This window comes from Diaporthe amygdali (genome assembly GCF_026229845.1).
Source record: "Diaporthe amygdali strain CAA958 chromosome Unknown NODE_3_length_2959817_cov_65_330692, whole genome shotgun sequence".
In the NCBI taxonomy this organism is placed as follows: Eukaryota; Fungi; Ascomycota; class Sordariomycetes; order Diaporthales; family Diaporthaceae; genus Diaporthe; species Diaporthe amygdali.
Genome location: NW_026517023.1, coordinates 27,345 through 46,025, shown reverse-complemented (window position 1 = coordinate 46,025; position 18,681 = coordinate 27,345). Strand labels below are relative to the sequence as shown.

General features: G+C 51.4%; 8 protein-coding genes across 8 annotated transcripts; 4 read left to right on the top strand and 4 right to left on the bottom strand.

Annotated features, from left to right (window-relative positions):
• Positions 1-656: 656 nt before the first annotated feature.
• J7T55_002384 (Riboflavin kinase) lies at positions 657-2,822 on the bottom strand (the record flags this gene model as incomplete). The annotated part of the gene is made up of 1 exon (XM_053137453.1): positions 657-2,822. The coding sequence occupies one exon, from the start codon at positions 2,820-2,822 to the stop codon at positions 657-659; it is 2,166 nt and encodes a 721-aa protein (XP_052998256.1).
• Positions 2,823-4,760: 1,938 nt separating this feature from the next.
• On the bottom strand, positions 4,761-6,972 carry J7T55_002383 (uncharacterized protein; the record flags this gene model as incomplete). The annotated part of the gene is made up of 2 exons (XM_053137452.1): positions 4,761-6,659; positions 6,736-6,972. The coding sequence occupies 2 exons, from the start codon at positions 6,970-6,972 to the stop codon at positions 4,761-4,763; spliced, it is 2,136 nt and encodes a 711-aa protein (XP_052998255.1).
• Positions 6,973-7,366: 394 nt separating this feature from the next.
• J7T55_002382 (Type II inositol 1,4,5-trisphosphate 5-phosphatase) lies at positions 7,367-7,940 on the top strand (the record flags this gene model as incomplete). The annotated part of the gene is made up of 3 exons (XM_053137450.1): positions 7,367-7,576; positions 7,674-7,844; positions 7,905-7,940. The coding sequence occupies 3 exons, from the start codon at positions 7,367-7,369 to the stop codon at positions 7,938-7,940; spliced, it is 417 nt and encodes a 138-aa protein (XP_052998254.1).
• A 633-nt stretch (positions 7,941-8,573) lies between these two features.
• J7T55_002381 (glyoxalase/Bleomycin resistance protein/Dioxygenase) lies at positions 8,574-9,209 on the top strand (the record flags this gene model as incomplete). Its single annotated transcript, XM_053137449.1, has 1 exon — positions 8,574-9,209. The coding sequence occupies one exon, from the start codon at positions 8,574-8,576 to the stop codon at positions 9,207-9,209; it is 636 nt and encodes a 211-aa protein (XP_052998253.1).
• Positions 9,210-9,665: 456 nt separating this feature from the next.
• On the top strand, positions 9,666-10,355 carry J7T55_002380 (uncharacterized protein; the record flags this gene model as incomplete). Its single annotated transcript, XM_053137448.1, has 3 exons — positions 9,666-9,686; positions 9,744-9,800; positions 9,873-10,355. The coding sequence occupies 3 exons, from the start codon at positions 9,666-9,668 to the stop codon at positions 10,353-10,355; spliced, it is 561 nt and encodes a 186-aa protein (XP_052998252.1).
• Positions 10,356-10,664: 309 nt separating this feature from the next.
• On the bottom strand, positions 10,665-11,679 carry J7T55_002379 (uncharacterized protein; the record flags this gene model as incomplete). Its single annotated transcript, XM_053137447.1, has 2 exons — positions 10,665-11,426; positions 11,677-11,679. The coding sequence occupies 2 exons, from the start codon at positions 11,677-11,679 to the stop codon at positions 10,665-10,667; spliced, it is 765 nt and encodes a 254-aa protein (XP_052998251.1).
• A 640-nt stretch (positions 11,680-12,319) lies between these two features.
• Positions 12,320-14,471, top strand: J7T55_002378 (uncharacterized protein; the record flags this gene model as incomplete). The annotated part of the gene is made up of 4 exons (XM_053137446.1): positions 12,320-12,388; positions 12,450-13,612; positions 13,714-14,042; positions 14,446-14,471. 4 exons carry the CDS (start codon positions 12,320-12,322, stop codon positions 14,469-14,471), a joined length of 1,587 nt encoding a protein of 528 aa, XP_052998250.1.
• A 126-nt stretch (positions 14,472-14,597) lies between these two features.
• Positions 14,598-18,576, bottom strand: J7T55_002377 (uncharacterized protein; the record flags this gene model as incomplete). Its single annotated transcript, XM_053137445.1, has 10 exons — positions 14,598-15,704; positions 15,784-15,919; positions 15,989-16,401; positions 16,469-16,499; positions 16,641-16,890; positions 17,443-17,753; positions 17,812-18,017; positions 18,089-18,169; positions 18,218-18,453; positions 18,519-18,576. 10 exons carry the CDS (start codon positions 18,574-18,576, stop codon positions 14,598-14,600), a joined length of 2,829 nt encoding a protein of 942 aa, XP_052998249.1.
• Positions 18,577-18,681: the final 105 nt, after the last annotated feature.

Genomic DNA, 18,681 nt, shown 5'->3' with positions numbered 1-18,681 from the left:
ATTTGGAAGCAAGGCGCCCTGGGTTTATTCGATAAGCTGGTTCGTTGGTTTGGTACTTGGGACACGCATGCCACATGCAGGTTTATGGCCCACCAAAATCATACGGAATGCATGCTGGAATACTCCCAATGGTTATGGTTTGAGCTTCGTGGTTGGTATTTGCAAGCAGGGTGATTGCTCTGTCACCGCTGTAATATCTGTAATGCGGTACGCGCTGCCGCTTTGTTATTAGCTATTTAAGCCGTGTCTCACTAGTAGTAGCCTTGTAGGTAATAAGTAGTGACTGATTAGTAAGCTTAGCAGTACCTTTCCTAACTACTAAGTAGTAATCAGACTATAAAAATTATATTATAGGGATTTTATAATAATAACAGTGTAGAGTCTGATATATTAAGTTGATTAAGATATATACAAGATGGGTGCTGTCAGGGCCGTTGGAGCTGATTGCACGCTGGGCCCGCTGGGCCCTCCTGATGGGCTTATCTTATTAGCGCAACAGGCCTACAAAACTGCTGTGACTTGACCTTTGAGCAATTCTTGCCTTTCCTCTCTTTTTCCTTAGGCAACCACAGTTCTGAATCAACATTTCTTCACAGCTGCATTGTGCTTCCGCTGGCTCTAAAGCGTGAGGACCGTCTCAGGTGCATTTAGAAAGTTCACCTTGGAATCCACATGCCCCCATTTCCAAAGGCTTGGTCTCTCAACGCCGCACCCTCCGTCCTGACACCAGCCAGATGAACAGGTATCCGATCGACCTGCTTCTGCACCTTCTCTCTAACCTCAACATACCGATCCGCCAAGCTCATCTCGCTCCTCATTGTGCGCATGCGCTCCCTCGTCTCTCCCGGACCCCAGTTGGCCCGACTCAAGCTCGCAACGGCAAGCAAGACATCTGCACCATATGCCTGCAGGGCCGCGCCTGAGCCGACTGGTGGTGTAGACACCCGCAGCTGGCCCATGACCAAGACTTTCAACTTGGTCTCTAAGAATAGGGCGCCACCAAACTCGTGAATGATGTGCACAGTAGCGATGTTCTTGGCAACAATACGAGGAGTGGCGTAGGGGGCTGGCCCGACTGTGATGATGCTCTCGTGCCAGTCCGTAGAAATGTGCTCGAGGCCGCTTCTGGGAACAATACATGCCCAGCCAAAATAGACCCCCCGCATGCGCATTCTGACGTCTTCGGGGATGTCGGTAAGATTGGCTGTTGGGATCCCCAGCTCCATCCCACCTCTCCCGGTGCCGCGCACAACTCTGCCGTCGAATCCGACGGGAAACGGGTCGAAAGGGCCCGAGTCTGGGCCGATTACCTCAGGCGGCGCCTCTTCAAAGCCGGCACCACCATCCTGCCACGGCGCATATCCACGGCTTCTCGTCGTGGCATACTGTGCCTCGTACTCCGTAACGGTCGTCTTGATACCTGATTTCTCGATGGCAGACTTTCCAGAGGCGATATGGGTGGCGTGTTTTGTGACGAACTTGGCCGTCTGGAGCTTCTTCGTCCTTGACTGCACAACGGCGGCAGCAGGGCCGATGTATTTATTCGCAACCGTCGTCGCGACGATCGAGCCGGCTTTAATGCCGAGCTCAAGTGGCATGCTAGCGAGGCTTGCTCCACGTACGACACTCGCATCGGTAGATGTACTAGCAATGCGGAAGACCGGGGAGGGGCAGAGAACCTTCCTCTTGCTGTTCCCATTATCGCCACCGCCGGCGCAGAGGACAAGTCGGAAATACCCATCATCAGCTGCAGCTGGGATACGGACGACGTGGGTCTCTCTCGGCATGTGCCTGCTGAGGTTCTTGGGCGCCTTCTTGAGGAACTTCTTGATGTCGCGCTGACATGCTCGCTCATCGCCTTCTGCCATATCTGCAGGTGAGGCTTGTGATGAGGGCGTGACGTCGAGCCAGGAGTCGTTAGCGCCGACCAGGGACTTGAGGTTCATCCCCATGTTTCCGGAGAAACCCTTTCGCTGAAGCCATACTGTGCGGGTAGGAGGCAGTGGTGTATCTGAGAAGACGGTGACTGTGACAGATGTTGAGGGACCACGATACCAGATTAAGGCGGTGGAGTGGCGAAGGATGGCGAAGTGCTTTGTGTACTCAAAAGGATGACTGATTAGTCCTCCAGCGAAGTACTTGGTCTTATCAAGGGCCGTCTGCCAAAAGGTCTTCTCAGTTGTCTGCGAGCCTGTGGACAGCGCTTCCGAGTGGCCATAGCTTGGCGTGACTGGCGGATGAGGCGCTGTCAAGGGGAAAGTCTCTGCCGAAGGTGGACCTGCAAGGACCGGGGAAGCTAGAGGGCGTTCGTGTGCAGTTACGGGGAAGGTTGCCGCATTGATTGGGGGAGGACAAGGTGGTGGTGGAGGAGGAGGGACATGATTGAAAGGGACTGCGAATGTTTCCGACTTGACTGGAGGAGGAAAGCCCGTTAATTGTGAAGGTTGATAATGCGATGCGGATGACGAGGCTTCTGACCATGATGGCGCAGGCGGAACTGATGACAAGGGAGACACCGGAGGGACCGGAGATGCTGCAGGTCGGTAGGGTCGATACTGCGGCTCGTTAAAAGTGTCTGCACATGAAGGCGGCCCCGGGAATAACGGTCCGGGACCCGGCGGTGCGGGCGATGGCAGCCTCCTTGGGCTGGGGGGAATGATGTTGAGCCTCCCACCAGCGTCGACGCCGGGAAACACCTCGTACGCTGGTGGTGGGTCATGGATCGACGGGATGCCCGGATCTTTTAGGTTTGGCGTCGACGCCGTGCCGCGAAGGACCGGCCGACGCCGGGGAAAGGACTCGAAATCTGGTGGTGGCGGCATTGCGTTTGTGCCTCACCGCCGGGATTGGGCCGTCATGGAATCTCAATGGTGCACCTTCGCGATTGCCTTTGGGGCCCTCCTGTAGCTGATGGTCCGTGAGTCTGAGTAGTTGAACAGGTGTTTAAGCTTTTAGACTTCAAAGACGACGTGTTTCTGTCATGGTCTCTTTGTGTTTTGTTGTGACCGGACACTCGTATTCCAGAATTGCAGCCCCTGAGATTGAGATGAGACTATGGAGGTACGAGTGTCTCGTCACATATTGCCAAGTCATAATCTGGTAGCAAACGGCAGTAGCAGTGAGGAGCCAAGTGAGACGTCACTTGGGCTGGACGGCATATTGTCTCGAATTGTGCACCAAATTATGTGGATTTTACGAGTAAGCTGGCCTGAAAAGAAAAGAGAGGAGGGAGAGGTCTGTCTCCCTGGCCCTCTGGGCTGCGAAGGTGTAGGCAGGAGGGGCTTATCGATAGGGGGCCTCTGCAGTGCAGGGCCCAACCGCCCTGCCCCTACACCCACCAGCCTTGACTAATACCTTATTTTAAATACTTATTTCTTGATCTTACTGAGTCCTACTTCTGTCTATCCTACAGTATCCAGTAGCCTGGCTGCATATGCTGTAAATTACCCCATGCCCGAATCATGGATGGGGTACACACTGGTCGTTGTGAGGGTACCGGAGGCCAGTTCATGCGGCCGGTTCTGGGTGCATTTTTCTGCAGGGGCTTACCTATCAGAAAATGTACCCAAAACTTGCTCACAGCTTTTAATATTGTAATATGTATGTGACTTCGTGAGAATGGGTATACAGTGAAGGCTGTAACAGCGAGGGATGGATCGCCGCCAGTGGCAAGGCGAGGGTCTCCAGGCAATCTGTTTTCTGGTTATTAAGAATTTGTTTCAGAAACACTGAAGCTCGGTTTGCTGAACTCTTACCCAGCAATAACGCTCATCAGCACCATAGGCCTATCCGGATGTGCTTTGAAATCCTTATCCCAGGCTTCTTTGAACTCAAGGCTGGGGGCAGCAACCTCAGCTTCAGCAAGACGAACTTTTGCTTGTATCTCCTGGGAATTCCAGCCTATCATCTTGTTATTGTTCCTTATCAAGTCTTCCGGATTCCCTAGTCGACCAAACACAAGCGTATCAAGGGTATCTTGAGGAGTCTTGGTGTTTCCTCATACCCGTTACCAACACTGAGCAACGAAGTAACGACAGACACCCCAGCGGCCGCAAGTACTTTGGGGGTGCCGATGCCAGATCGCTCCGGAAGCGAAGGTGTAGCACAAGCTCCGCATGAAGAAATAACGAATTTCCTTGCCTTAACGGTACGATACTGGACAGCACCTTCGGAGTGGATATAGCAGGAAGCCGCATCTTGACGTTTGCCGTCGGGCGAAATGAATCGCTGAGCACGTCAGACGGCATTCACAGACTCGAGGTCCGACAAATCTGGGTCCTCGGGCCATCCCAGCTTAGTAGCTGATGAGATAAACTCGTCCTCAATCCGTCGCGAACTATACGTTCCACGAGAGATCTGGACTGGACCATCGTGGCCGCGTATACCCCTCCCATCATAGCCGTCGTAGGTCTCAAGCTGCAATATAGACGATTGAAAGGAGTTCAATGACTCAGAATAGAACTACAGGATTACCTTCTGCAAGTATGGCAGCATGTCATCGGCTGTTCACCCTGGTGTTTGCCAGGAATCGAAGTCGGATCGCTGGGCACGGCTGTACTTCATGAAATTGGTAGACGAACCACCACCAACGACGCAGCCTGACCTGAGTAAAGTAGGTTAGTAAATTTTCTACCTTACTTTGATAGCAACCCACCAAAGTGCGGCCTCAAATCTATAGCAGTCAAGCAAAGCGGCCCAGTCACTATAAAGTCACAAAGATCCAAGTGAACCCAACAAGCGGTCGCGTAACCATTCATACGCTATAGATGAGCCCCATGCGTATTCCACAGAAGCTGTTGCCTCTCACTAGCCTCTTCGGTTTGTATGAATTCTTTGTAGGAATCCAGGATTTCTGGATTCATGATCGTCGGGCTTACCTTTACCTCCTTCCCACTGACTAGATTCTTGACTAGAATCTCAACTTTCTTGCCATTCACTGTATAGGGGACCCCAGAAACCGGAAAGATGTATTTGGGCACATGTCGAGGGCTCAGGCTGGACCGAATCACGTCATTAAGTCTTCGAGTCACCGCCCGATTGAAATCATGTCCCTGTGCCATTTGTACAAAGAGTATAACAGATTCATCTGCGTCGTGATCTCTTCTTTGGCCAACGCAGACGCTGTCAGCGATACTCGAGTCTTGAGCAACGACATTGTATATCTCGGCTGATCCGAAGCGAACGCCGCCGGGATTCAACACGCCGTCCGATCTGCCATGCATCAGGAACCCCCCCGTTACCGGGTTTTTGGACACAAAGTCTCCCTGGTTCCAGATCGGATACCCTTCAGGATGCTGACGGTTATGCTCAGGCGCTACAGCTGGGTATTTGGCAAAGTACGAAGCCCTGTACTTTTCACCGGCTGGGTCGCCCCAAAGGAATGCTGGCTCACTCGGCCACGGCTGCTTGCAAACAAGCTCGCCCGCGTCCCCGGTGTTCTGTATTGATACACCGCCGCCGTTCTCGACATCATATATGTCCACATCCATGCCCAGACAGGGCCCCTGTATCTCACCAGCGTATAGTGGCATTGTGGACACACCTGAGACGAGTGAGCATGCGAGGTCTGTGCCGCCGCACGTAGAGTTGAGGAGAACGTGAGGGGGGAAGCCCTCGTCATAGAACCATTGAGCGACGTCTGCGGTGAGAATGCTGCCTGTGGAAACGATGGTGCGGAGACTAGACAGGTCGAGCTGGTCCCTGGGGCTGATTCCATGCTCCTTTAGCAGGGACAGGAACTTTGCCGACGTTCCGAATACACTGATCCGCAGCCTCTGCACTAGCCTGAGTAATACCAAAGGGTCGGGAATCAGTGGAGACCCGTCGTAGAGGATGACTTTCCCTCCGAATGAGAGAGACACAAATACAAGAGCCCACATGATCCATGCTGTCGTCGTATACTGGAGTATTGTGTCCCCCCGGTGAATGTCATAACTTAGGAACGCGTCTTTGGATGCGGATACCAGGAGTCCGCCGGCGGTATGGACTATTGATTTGGGTGGGCCGGTTGTGCCTGACGACCATACAATGAAACCAGGGTGATTGAAAGGCAGCTGACGGAATTTCAGCGTTGTGTTGCTTGCACCCTGAGCCAAGAAGTCATCCCATGCTATCAGTTTGACGGGTGACTCATTTGGCTCCGAGGTGACGTCCTTGACACTCCCCACGACAATTACAGCCTCCATCTCGGCCGTCTTCTCGGCTAGGATACTGGACCACGCCTTATGCTTAGCGAGAAGATGCCTCAGCCTGCCGTTGTACACGACTTGCGTCTCGCAGAACGCCAGCTTTGGTCGTATTTGAGTAAGCCGGTTCAGTATAGCATCTACGCCCATCTCAGGCGATGACGTCGACCAGATTGCACCCAGCGATAGCGATGCCAGACAGGCCACAATCGTCTCGAGCCGATTAGACATGACAGCAGCGACCCTGTCGCCAACTTTGACACCACGAGATGCCATTGCGCCTGAGAGTTGCGCCACTTGCCGGCGTAACTCTTCCCACGTCACATCTCGTAGGGTCTCTGCACCTTCGGAAGCCACGTGGAGGATTATATCCCCTGCACGATAGTTTGCAAAGATGTTCTCGGCGAGGTTCATTTTGACGCCTGGAAAGAATGTAGGTGGCGGATACATGCATGGCATTTGCGTATTCAAATCCTTGTCGAAGACGCGTCAGTCAATGTCACTACCTTGGTCTGCAAAGCAGGGACGCTGAAATATCCACGAGTCTCACCTGAGCCTCAAATACCCTCTGAGGTGAGCCATCAAACTTGATGCCTAGGAACTTCACAAGCTCCAGCCAGAATAGAGGTGCGGTTTGCGGGGCGGTGGACCATCTCCAGAGGGACATATAGTCGGCAATGTTAGTGCCATATGTCATGTTGACTTTTGCCATGAAGTCTTTGAGATTCTTGCCCGAGGAGGGCAAAGGCCTCCACACAAGACGAGGTGACTTCTTCTCCCCCGTCATTTCTTTTCTTCCTGAAGCCAGGCACGACCAAGCGCACGACACAGTGAGCTATTGAAGTTGACTGATCTACGAGCAAAACAAAAGTTTTCACTGTGGCAGGATCGAGTCACCGTACGGAACCATTGGGAGTATTCCAGCATGCATTCCGTATGATTTTGGTGGGCCATAAACCTGCATGTGGCCTACATGGGTGTTCCCTGGGCTTCTGCGGAAATCGCCCCTGGCGTCTTCCGCGGCTGGATGGCGGCTCCGGCCCGCACAAGCTGAATACGGCCCGAATCACACCTTGCAGGCAGGACCATACACGTAGGACCAAGGTAGGTATTGTGCATTTGTTGCAAAGAGGTGTGTTTTCTTCCTATAGCAACGCCCGTGAAAGCCTTTCTCCTTGACCATGGGCTATAACACAGATTCAGTAGAGTGGCCTAGAGGGACATATATTCCAGAGCCAGTGAAGCGGCTGATTGACAGATTCTACAATCTCCTCGATGACGATGATTCAGGGGTAGGAAGCATCTTGGCGGATGAAATATTCACTTTAGACGGAGTGGCCTATTTTGGTGGACAGCCATTCAAAGGCACAGATGGTGAAGGCGCCGAACGAGTACCTAAGTCGATGCTCTCGCCAGCTGATAGAAACTACAGACATCCGAGTCTCTCGCAACCATGCATGGAAATCAATTTCAACGCGAAGACACCAGGTGTTGAGGGTGTACGTCGCCGACACCGACGCCAGTGACTTGCTGTTCATAGCTAGCGTTACTATGGGCCTGCGAAACGGGAAGCAGGTCGAGGGAGAGTTCGCAGGTCGTTTGCTCATTGCAGACGCGACAGGGTCGAATCCGAGGCTTAGACTTTACCAGGTCTGGGGGGTATGTAACAGCTCTTGGAAGAAGAAAGACAACGAAATTGGATCACTGACTTTGAAGCAGGATTCTTCGGCGTTGATGAAAGCACTACAGCCTTGACAGGCAGATCACGACGCCTTGGCAGAAGGACGGCTACAGGATCACGATAGGAATCTATGAACTGCTGCGCGAACAGACGTTAATGGTGCAGAACTTAGAAAGAACTTAACAGCCCTATGCTTTGTTTAGAAAAGCCATGGTCTAATCAAGGACCCGTGTTGCCGCCCCCTTAGTAAGATGAGTGTCAGAAGCACAGCAACGCTAGTTCAAGGACGATTTGAAAGAACGAGCATGGATGAAAACAACGTTTTCTGCGTCAGAGTCCACTCAGTCATCGATGATGGAAGTGCTTGTAAAACCCCCGAGTCAAAGAGTCCGCGAGTGGCGTGTAAGTTAAGTCCTTGTAGCAGGTGGATAGTATATCTGGAAGCTAGAGGTAATGAGAGGGAAAGAGGATGTCGGGTTCTTAGATCCGGGCCCGGTCTCTCGGAGTGACAAGCACCTTAAAGATAATTCGCGCTAAGTATGATCATGCACGTATCCGGTGACATGATTGCATGAGAACCTTCAAGGTAGGTATGTAAATAGCTAGATATCGAACCTCCTGCCCAGGTCCTCTGTCTCTATTTTTTTTTTGGAGCATTGGGGCTCATCCAGATGAATCTACTACTGGTCGCAAACAACCAAGCAAACATGGCCATTCGTAACGACTCCACCGCAAACGTCTTGTCTCCGGTGGGACTCGCTCATATCGTGCTGCAAACCTCTCAGTACAAGCCCATGGTAGCATTCTACAAGGCTTTCCTAGGTGCTCATGCGACCTATGAGAATGAGGCTCTCTCATTCTTGACTTACGACGAGGAGCACCACCGGGTAGCTATTGGCTACGTGCCCGGAATATCACCTAAGGTCCCGGTATCTGCTGGGCTGGCCCATATGGCCTTTTCCTTCAATAACCTAAGCGACCTACTGCAGGCCTACTGTCAGCGAAAGGCACGAGGTATTATGCCTATCTGGGCAGTGAACCACGGCCCCACGACTAGCATTTATTACCAGGACCCCGACGGGAACCAGATTGAGACGCAAGTGGACAATTTCCGAACTGTTCAGGAGGCGAATGAATTTATGCAGACTCCAGAGTTTGCCGAGAACCCGATTGGTGCAGATTTTAATCCCGAGGAGCTGATCAAGAAGCTGGAGAATGGTGCGGACGAGGAGGCTTTGAAGAAGAGGCTGCGCGTTGGGCCGCGGGGCGTGGAGGCGATACCTGTACCTCCTAAACCCGACGTGCGTGAAAGCTACGAGGTCATCGACATTTTGAGGGAGTGAATTGATGGGAAGGTCTGAGAGAACACAGCTTGCGTACTTGGGTAGCTTTCTGACAATTGAACTATATCTAAGTATTCTTTCATCCTGTTCCTGTGAACAGGCACGACAGATTGCTTGCTTGGCGAGAATATCCTATAAAAAATTCTTAATGCAAAAATTGCATCGAGATGAGTGCGGGTATCACGGCCAAGTTTGCATCAGTCTACGTGCGTTGAGTGGTGGCAGTACGATGATTAAGCGACAGTCCCGCGGTCCGAATAAAAGCCGCCCGTTCCGTCGGTGCTTCCACTGCGCTATTCGGCCCCACCTATCATGTAAAAACCAGGCATTGAGACGATAATATGTAAGTGTTACGGAAGTGAAAGATCTCTGCCTAAAAGCGGTAGCTCTATCAAACTCCCATTGTGTGAGCCTCACTGAACAGTTCTGCCTCAAGAATTAGACTTTCTTCGAAAAATGGGCGGTTGGAAAAAAGAGGTTAGCACATAGTGCCCTTTCATGTGAGACATTTTGAGCTGAAATTTGGATTTGCAGACTGACTGGACGACGGTCGAGGCTCTTTGCGCGGATCTTGCGTCACCACCAACGAAAGTGAGCTTATATTTTTACCAGCATGCAGGAAAAAAGTCAAGATACCCCTCTGACATGAAATTCAACCATTAGTACCATGATCCCACACTATTATCTGTGGAACAGGAGATCCTGGAATGGTACAAAGGCTTTGGACACTTCCTCAATGTGGTGGCACATTCCCATCCCAGCCACGGCAAGGCTTTCTTCGAAATGGAGGATTATTCAATTTTCGATCTTATGGGAAACCTAGAGCGACCAAACCTCGGTCTACACTACGATCACATCACGCCTTATCTGGGAAAAACCAATCAGTCGTTTCGCAACGTCGAAATCGTCGCAGTGACGCCGGAGTTTGGGTACATCACGTCCTTGCAAAGGGTACATGGCACAGCAATTGATGACAGCCCATACGATATGACTTTCCGGGCGACTTCGATCGCAAGAAAAATCGAGGGCGCTTGGAAACTGGTTCACGAGCATTATTCCTTTCCCGTGAATATGGCCACCAAGGTAGCTGATTTTACCAGCTCCCAAGGACTTTCTGAGAATGTAGAATTTCAGAATAATGAATAAATTTCAAGCTGCATCAGATTTACGGATGCAATTTGGGGGATGCCATAGGCACGCCCGCGTCCCAAAAGCTTATATCAGCCCTCCGCAGTGAAATGTAACAACGGCGTGATGTGTGAGTCTCACCATAGAGAAGAATGCCACTAAAGCTACATAAAACAAGGAAGGCGGCAGTCCCGTTAATTCAAATCGCAAACTCGTATCTCCCCAACTTTTTCCTAGGCCTGCCCTTCTCAGCGCGACGTGGTGGTACCCGTTCAAAAATGCTTTGAATAACAAATCTTAGAAGACAATTATTCCCATCACGTCTTCTCATCGACGTGGCTGTGTTTTGCCATTCAACTGAACGGAGCGGTATTCCGGCAGTGGAAGGGACATGATCCAGATAGCCGTAGTGATGAGAACGAAGGTAATAATTACAGCGGGATAGGTAACATAGTAGCCCTTGTCCGTGCTCAGGGCCAGCCACATTGGGTAGGCAAACGCAGCATGAGAGATTCCGAATGCTGTTGCAGATGTGGTGATTATGGCGTAGCTCCTCCACCCTTCCAGGTACGGGCTGAGGAGATTTGTAAGTGTTGCTGCTACAATCGGAGCGGAGGCGTTGACGCAGGGGAACCACAATGGAAAGCCCCCGACTTGGAATGGCTGGTATCCGTAGTATGTGTATATGCCAAAATAAAGGGGAGGATACTCGAGAAGACCGTTAATGGCGACGTATTTGAGCCAAAGCTTCCAAAGATCTAACCTCGTTGTGTTTGGGTTTCGCAGAACCGACAAGCACCAGTATCCCATCCCACCAACGAACCATAGGTAGGTGAGGGGCACGAAAACCGGAATAGGACGTCCCAGAAACTCAAACCCGACGATCTGATTCTCCGCTGGAAAGAAACAGTTTCCTAGCACGTCTACCACAGGCTCCCATCCACAGGCAAGGAAGCCGCCAAGAGACATGAGAAGGGCAGACGGATCCCCATCCTTGAGAAGCTTGCGGGCTGCGAAGATGAGGTACGGAAGAGCAGGTACGTTGGCGAAGATGGTTATGGCGATCTGAATATCATATGGTGGCATAGCCTACTCCAAATCTCGGATTAGCAACAATTGCATCAAACTAAGGTCTAGAAGAAGTGAACAATATTCAACTTTGCATTAGGACTAGATTACACCATGGAAAAGTAGATGCCCTTAGCATATGCCTCAAGCGCGGAGTTGGGGGGGGGGGCGGGTGAGCGCCCCTGGAGTTTTTCTCCAGGCCTCCAGCTACTCCGCGATGAGTTTTAGATCACTCAAACGGGGCGAGATAGGGTTGAAAAAAATCACAAACCATGTCCGCCGGTGGTCGGCTACTCGTACCAGGAACAAACATAATAGCTTTGGTTTCGGGGCAGACGAAGCGTATTAGTTTCTTCTGTGAAATTTGGAGTCTTTACGTGGGGATTTGATGCGATGGCAGCAAAGCTACTGTGAAGAGGGTGAGTCCGGCTTGATCCCGTTCTCTGCCCAAATGGCTTTCTCTAATGCGAGTTGTCCGGACCCGAGTGCTTCCGGATCCCCTCGATGCTCGAAACCCACTGACTCCATTCTCCTCTTGTGGTGCAGTTAAATCTGTGTCGTTGCATCCGCGGAAGGTTGGCCGCCTTTTGCATTCCGAGCCGAGTGGGGATGGTAAGCATCAGGGGTCTGAAATCGGGCCCGGGTATTTTCCTGCAAATGGTGTTCCTGGGCAAATTCAAAGTAGGACGCGTCGTTGAAGGATGTGAAAGCGTTTGTATGGCCACAAAGCAGTGCCATAGTTCAATCTCGGACCATTAGTACCGAATTCAAGTTCTACAAATCGTTGATATGAACTCAATGACTTTTGATCAGTCCTTGCTTCAGCTGTGAGATACACTAAAGCCTCGGCCTGAGATGACAGTCCCTAGTTAAGCAAGTCTTGTCTTTTGTACTCAGGTCGACGATCTGCGATTATGAAATCCTTTGCCCGAAGTCCGGAGTGGGATGCGGCGGGCAGCTATCGTGCTTCTCTAGTGCCAATCGTAAGTTTAAGCATTCGTCATTCTAAGCTAGCTGCAAACATGGCTGACTACTGTCTGACAGCTGCTTTTACTGTTTGTACCAGCGATATACAGTCTCGTGACCTACGACAAGAGGCGAAGGTTCTTGCCGCCTGGACCGAAGGGCTACCCATTCATAGGCAACCTACCAGCGTTCTCCAATGCCGACAAGCTGCCTCAAGTCATATCGAAATGGGCCAAGGAACATGGCCCCATCGTCTATTCACGGGTCGGCGTCTCGGACTGGATCTTTGTCAACAGCCCTGTTATCGCCAAGGAACTGATGGATAAGCGAGGGGCCAAATACTCTGATCGACCCTTTATGCCCATGGCATTTGACGTAACCTCGAACCGGAACCGTATCATCTTTATGCCTTATGGAGAAAAATGGAGACGCCTCCGAACAATCAGCCAAGCCGCCCTCAGCATCACCACGGCTTCGACATACAAGCCTATCCAGGATTTCGAGTCAATGCAGGTGCTATACGAATTGCTGCACGCCAAGGATGACGAGGCTTTCTACGACATCAACAGGAGGTATTCTGCCAGCACCATCATGACGGCGACATATGGACACCGGGTTGCCGACTGGAGTGACCCTGTTATCACGAGGATTTACACAGTTCTAGAGCATTTCAGCCAAATGGCCGAGCCGGGTGCGTGGCTTGTAGACTCCTTTCCTTTCCTCGTCAATCTGCCATCGTGGATGGTGCAGGGCTGGCGGAATATCGGGCGTCGGTGGTTCGAATATGACTCTAAGGTCTACCTGGACCTGTATCTTGATCTTGTCAACCAAATAAAGAAGGGCACTTCACCCGACTGCTTCATTCGCGATCTATACGAGTCTATTCAACGCAATCCTGAAAAGAACGGCATCAGTGATGAGCTTGCTGCATACGCAGCCGGGTCACTTGTCGAGGCAGGGAGTGAGTCAACATCAACGGTCATCAACGCTTGGATTATGGCCTGCCAGCTGTTTCCGGATGTCGTCTCGACCGCCCAGAAAGAGCTCGACGATGTCATTGGCTGCGACAGGATGCCGACCTTTGAAGACGAAGAGAATTTGCCATACATTCGGGCTATGGTAAAGGAGACGCTCCGTTGGTGGCCGATTACAAAGTCAGGCATGCCTCATTCCGTGACCGAGGATGACTGGTATGATGGCTACTTCATACCTAAGGGCAGTGTAGTCGTACTGAATTGGTGGTAAGTTAGCAAAAGCCTGGTACAATGCTTGGCACAGCTTTATCACACTCGTCGACCCAGACACTCATGACGAGAAATGAACTTCACCTAAACTCTGTTAGGGCCATACATTTCGACGAAAACCGATGGTTTGATGCTCACATCTATGACCCCAGCCGCTACCTTGACGATCCACACACGACGGCGGAATGCGTTAACCTCGCCGACGCCACCAAGCGGGACCATTATGCATACGGCTCTGGGCGCCGGATTTGCACAGGGATGCATCTAGCCCAGAACTCTCTTTTCCTAAATATGGCGCGAACTTTGTGGGCTTTCAACATCAAGCGTGCGGTTGGCGCCGATGGCAAAGAAATCGAGCCTGTCGTGGAGTCTCAGCCGGGCTTTATCAACTCGCCCGTAAAATTCCGTGCTGTGCTGGAGCCAAGGAGTGAGCAGCACGCTGCGATCATAAAAAGATATTGGCTGCATGCAGAGGCTTCTGGTGTAGATTGGTCAAGAAGAAAAGCTTTCTCTTCAAACGGAGCTTTATAAACCACGAGGGCTGTACACACTGGGAAAGGCCTAAAGCTCTACATCTAGCAGATGAATATGGGAATAACTTCGTACCATGATTGTCTCGAGAGCTCTGAGTACTTGCTCAAAAAAACGTAGAGTATGTCCCAGATTTGATTAAGCAGCTTCCTTTCCTCAGAAAGTGCACTAGTCTACTCAATCAACGGTAGATTGGAAGATAAAGCCATGAACTTATAATAGTCATCACCATACTTATTTGGATTCTTTTTAATCGACGAATTTGTCACATTACATCAAATACGTGTCCATCGTCACAGAGCCTTTCTTCAGCACCAGTGTCTGAACGAGCAGCCGGCGCCAGGGGATTACACAAGTCTACTGCCCATTTTTGAACCAGGCACAGGTCTCGTCAAATTTTATCCCGTATCAGGTAGGTATCTAGCCAAAGTTACATGAAAATTTGCAAACGTCACCTCTGAAAATCTCCCATATTTTCCAGCCTGTAGTCCCTTGTCTGTGTTGTAGTCTCATCTCCTACCATGGTGAAGACAGCAGGAATTTTACCAGGATCGTTTATGGTGCCCGGGTCAGGTACGGTGCAATGGCAGCCCACAGCGGTCTCAATGATATTGCCCGCAATAGTTGCATCTTTTACGCAATCGCTTCTCCACGTAACATGGCCATCCGGCCTAACAAGAACCAGCGGCTTCTCCCAAAGCCGTGCTGCGTGCTCCTCGCCGGCGAGGCGGACATGGCTAAGCGGCACGCCCAGCCTGTTCGCAGCCTCGATCAGAAGATGGCTACCTAGCCCAAATTTGGCAAATTTGTTGGTGACTTCGAATTCCATCAAAGTAAAATGCTTGCCAAATCTGTCAAAAATGGCAGATCCATCGCTTAGAAAGACGTGAGGGGCCCGGCTCCCGGGCCAAGTCGTGGCCCTGTAGACATGAGCATCCCAAGGCGGCTCAACGCTACCTCCTTCTTCCTCATCCCGCGGAGACCAAACGATTCCCGACTTGTACCTGTACCCCATCTCAATCCCTAGATCAGTATTCTCGCCGTCATGATTCTGGTAATGCTTGTGTATCGAATCTCTCAGTCGCTTGCCCTTCTCGGAATCATGTCTCTCCAGCTCGAACACCATGCCGTCAGCCAGCATTTGTACAGCTCGCATGTGCACATCCATGTGCACTCCCGACCTCTCAACGTTCCTGATGGCGACTGGTCGTCGCTCCTGCTCATAGGCCGCCAGTAACCCCGGGCTTCCCCACCCCCTGATCACCGCAGCCAGCTTCCATCCGATGTCAAATGCATCGCCCAGCCCCGTGTTCATTCCGTAGCCGCCAGTGGGCACGTTTTGGTGTGCTGCGTCTCCTGCAAGGAAGACGCGCATTTTGGGTCCGGAGAAGCTGCGTGCAACTGCAATGCTAGGGCGGTAAGTAGATCGCACGAGGATATCGTCGATTCTGATTTCAAACGGCTTGCCAATACCCCCTAGTAGTGTGTAAATCGCCTCCTCAGACGAGACTGCCGAAGGATCGGTTCCTGGGGGAATCGCGTAGTGTATGGTGAAGATCTGGGCTAGGTTTAAGCAGTTGGTCTCCCTCAGGGCAGTAGAAGTTCTTCAAGCGTCGTCCGACTGCTTCATTGCATACCTCTTTCGCATCCTGCGAGATCACTGCTCCTCCAAACTCGCCATTTTTGAGGATAAATAGGTGCCAAAAATTGCCCTGTTTGAAGAGCTTTGAAGTATCTCTCGATTTGAAGTGGACCAAAAGGAATGAACTCGGCCTGGACACCGGATTGCGTGCGAAATCAGCATGACGTCCGTCGTCGCCTATTTGCTCCGTGTTCGCTTACACTGGGCCGCCATCAAGGGGTATGTTAAGTGCGCGTCGACATCGACTTGATGCACCGTCGCAAGCCACGACATATCTCGACTTGAAACGATGTAGCTTGGTATCGGAACCAATTCTTTTGCTCACAAACGCCTCGACGTCATGTGTCGTCTCATTAATGGCATCTAATTTCCAGCCAAATCGAATGTCAATCAACGGATCAGCCTCGCAAACCTTTCTCATCCAAGACTCGAAGATCTCCTGAGATAGTCTTTGGTAGGGTTCTAATGGCTGCGAACCATTATTCTCTGACTTGATCGTCTCTCTGAATCGGCTCACTCCAGGGAGCTCCCACGCAGTTACAGGGGCGTGCGAGCCCAAGCCCGTGGAAAAGAGCACGGTGTAAGGTGTTTCTGGCGGAATTCCTACGGCGGCCTCGAGTTTTAGCAAGGTATTTCCATGGCCCATGGTTTTCGTCCTCCTTCCTATCCGGTATTCGCACCTTGACGCCGAAGCTCCTCAGCAAGCCCCAGCTTTCGGAAGAATTCCATAGAACGGACATTGGTCAAATCCATTTTAGGCCATCTTCACGGAAGGTTGTGAGCCACTCGCATTTTCATTCATCATGACTGAAACCTTCGGTCTCCTCTTCAAGCAACGTTCGAGCACCATACCTGGTTGTATCTGAGTTCCTCTCAATGATGACCGAGGGAATGCCGTAGAACGCAAAGACAGCTGCGGTCAAAAGACCAACGGGTCCGCCACCGACTATCAAGACGCAGTCATCGGCCAGAACCTCTTTTGTCTCTGTCTTTGCGTTATTAATGGACGGTGCAGGCTTCGTTTCCATTGTGCTATTGTTGACTTCGGCTCTTGGGGATTGTTGAAGCCTGATATTATCCACCTCAATCAAGCAAGCCTTGTCTTGGTGTTTCCAGTGGAAATGAAATCACCAAATATAGAGCAGGCGAAGAAAGAGATTTGTCATTACGCGACACTGCCTCAGCCGCTCGCTGTAGATGCGTTTCGGCTGGAAAAGGTGCTGCATGGCCCCGGTGAATTCCAACGCTCGCCGCTTGAGCGCGGCACAGTGTATAGAATCAAGGTTAAAGGGAGGTGCATACGGATCAGATGCACCCCCACCCTCGGAGGAATACAATACTCGCCTTCCGGCTCGGCCACAGCCTTGACTCTGTGCGCTTCTCAATGTTCGATTGCGCGGCCAATGATTCGCCGGACTTATGCACCAGCGGTGCCCCCGGAACAGCGATTGCAAAGCGCATCATCAACGCTTCTACACTGCAGCTGAGGCGACATGCACAGAGACAGCGGGTGGCAATGGAACTCGACATTGTGGCCCAGACGGTGTTCCTAGCGAGAGTGGGAAACGCGATACCTAGAAAATAAGAGGAAAAAAAAAGGAAAGAAGGAAAAACGATCCCAGGTGCGATCATGCTCTCTCATTCACAAGCTTACCCCGCTCTGCTTCAGTCACCCTCAAGATCGGACCCATTACGTTCTTGATCATCTCCGGCGGCGCAGCATTGCCCATCGCCGCCTTGTCGTCTTCCGTGCCATGTGGAGGATCAATGTTCCACTCGGGAACGACTCGAGTGCCTCCGAGTTTAGAGATTTCAAGTATTGTACCACCCGGTATATAGGGCGACTCAATGGCTTCGGCAATGGCCTCTGCTACTACATTACTCGTTAGAGCAATGTCGTCCGTGATGCCGTATCGAGCACCAGAGCCTGGTGCGCCGTCAGTCCAGATGGGTGTCGTTACAATGCTGTCTCGTTGCTTAGCCACCGGTAGAATTTCAGTCTCGATGAGTCAAGTCAACGTACCCTGGACAGACGCATACAACCTTGACACCTTGGACCTGCTCAGCGTCTCCCATACTCCGGGCGAAGCCCACGACGGCATGCTTTGTGGCGCTGTAAAGCGGAGCGGAGTAGTGTTTGCTGTAGCCTGCCATTGACGATACCAGGGCTACGACCCCTTTTTTATTCCTCCCAAGCAGAGCGCGCAAAGCCAGACGAGTGAGCTTGATCTGAAGTTTTTGAGCTCGACGACTTAGTTCCACTGCAATGTGAAGCCTGATGTATTTCAATTTATACTGACTGGGTGATTCACATTGATGTCCACGTGGGCATAGCCGTTGGCTTCCAAAGGCTCCGGATCTTCCCAAAAATTGGAATATGGCTGCAAGAGTCAATTTTGGCATGCCTCTTGCTTTGGTGTCGTACGTACTGGCTCGAATACTCCAGCTGATGCGACATAGACACTGGGCACATCTCCAAATCTGTGTAGCGAAACTTCGATCGTTTCCTGTAGATCTTTCCACTTTGTGACATTGCACGCTTGGAATACCAGATTTGGGTCAGATTGCACAGCTCTCTGGGCAGCCTCTGTCAAGCGTAAGTCGGCAATGATGACCTTCCTGGCTCCTTTCTCCCGCGCGAGAAGACAATATTCGAGCCCGATGCCTGCCAGCGAATTGTCAGACGGGTGACGCAGCCATTGACGGACAAGCAGGGGCATTGGGCCATACCTGATCCACCTCCAGTCACCGCCACGATCTTGTCCTGGCAAGAGTATCGTGAATTCATTTTGGCCACCACAGAGAGGCTGAAGCAATTCAGAGTCAATACTATACACAATGTGATGCCCTTTTGCGATATTTTAAGATCTTCGTTTGCTCTGCCAGGGTTATC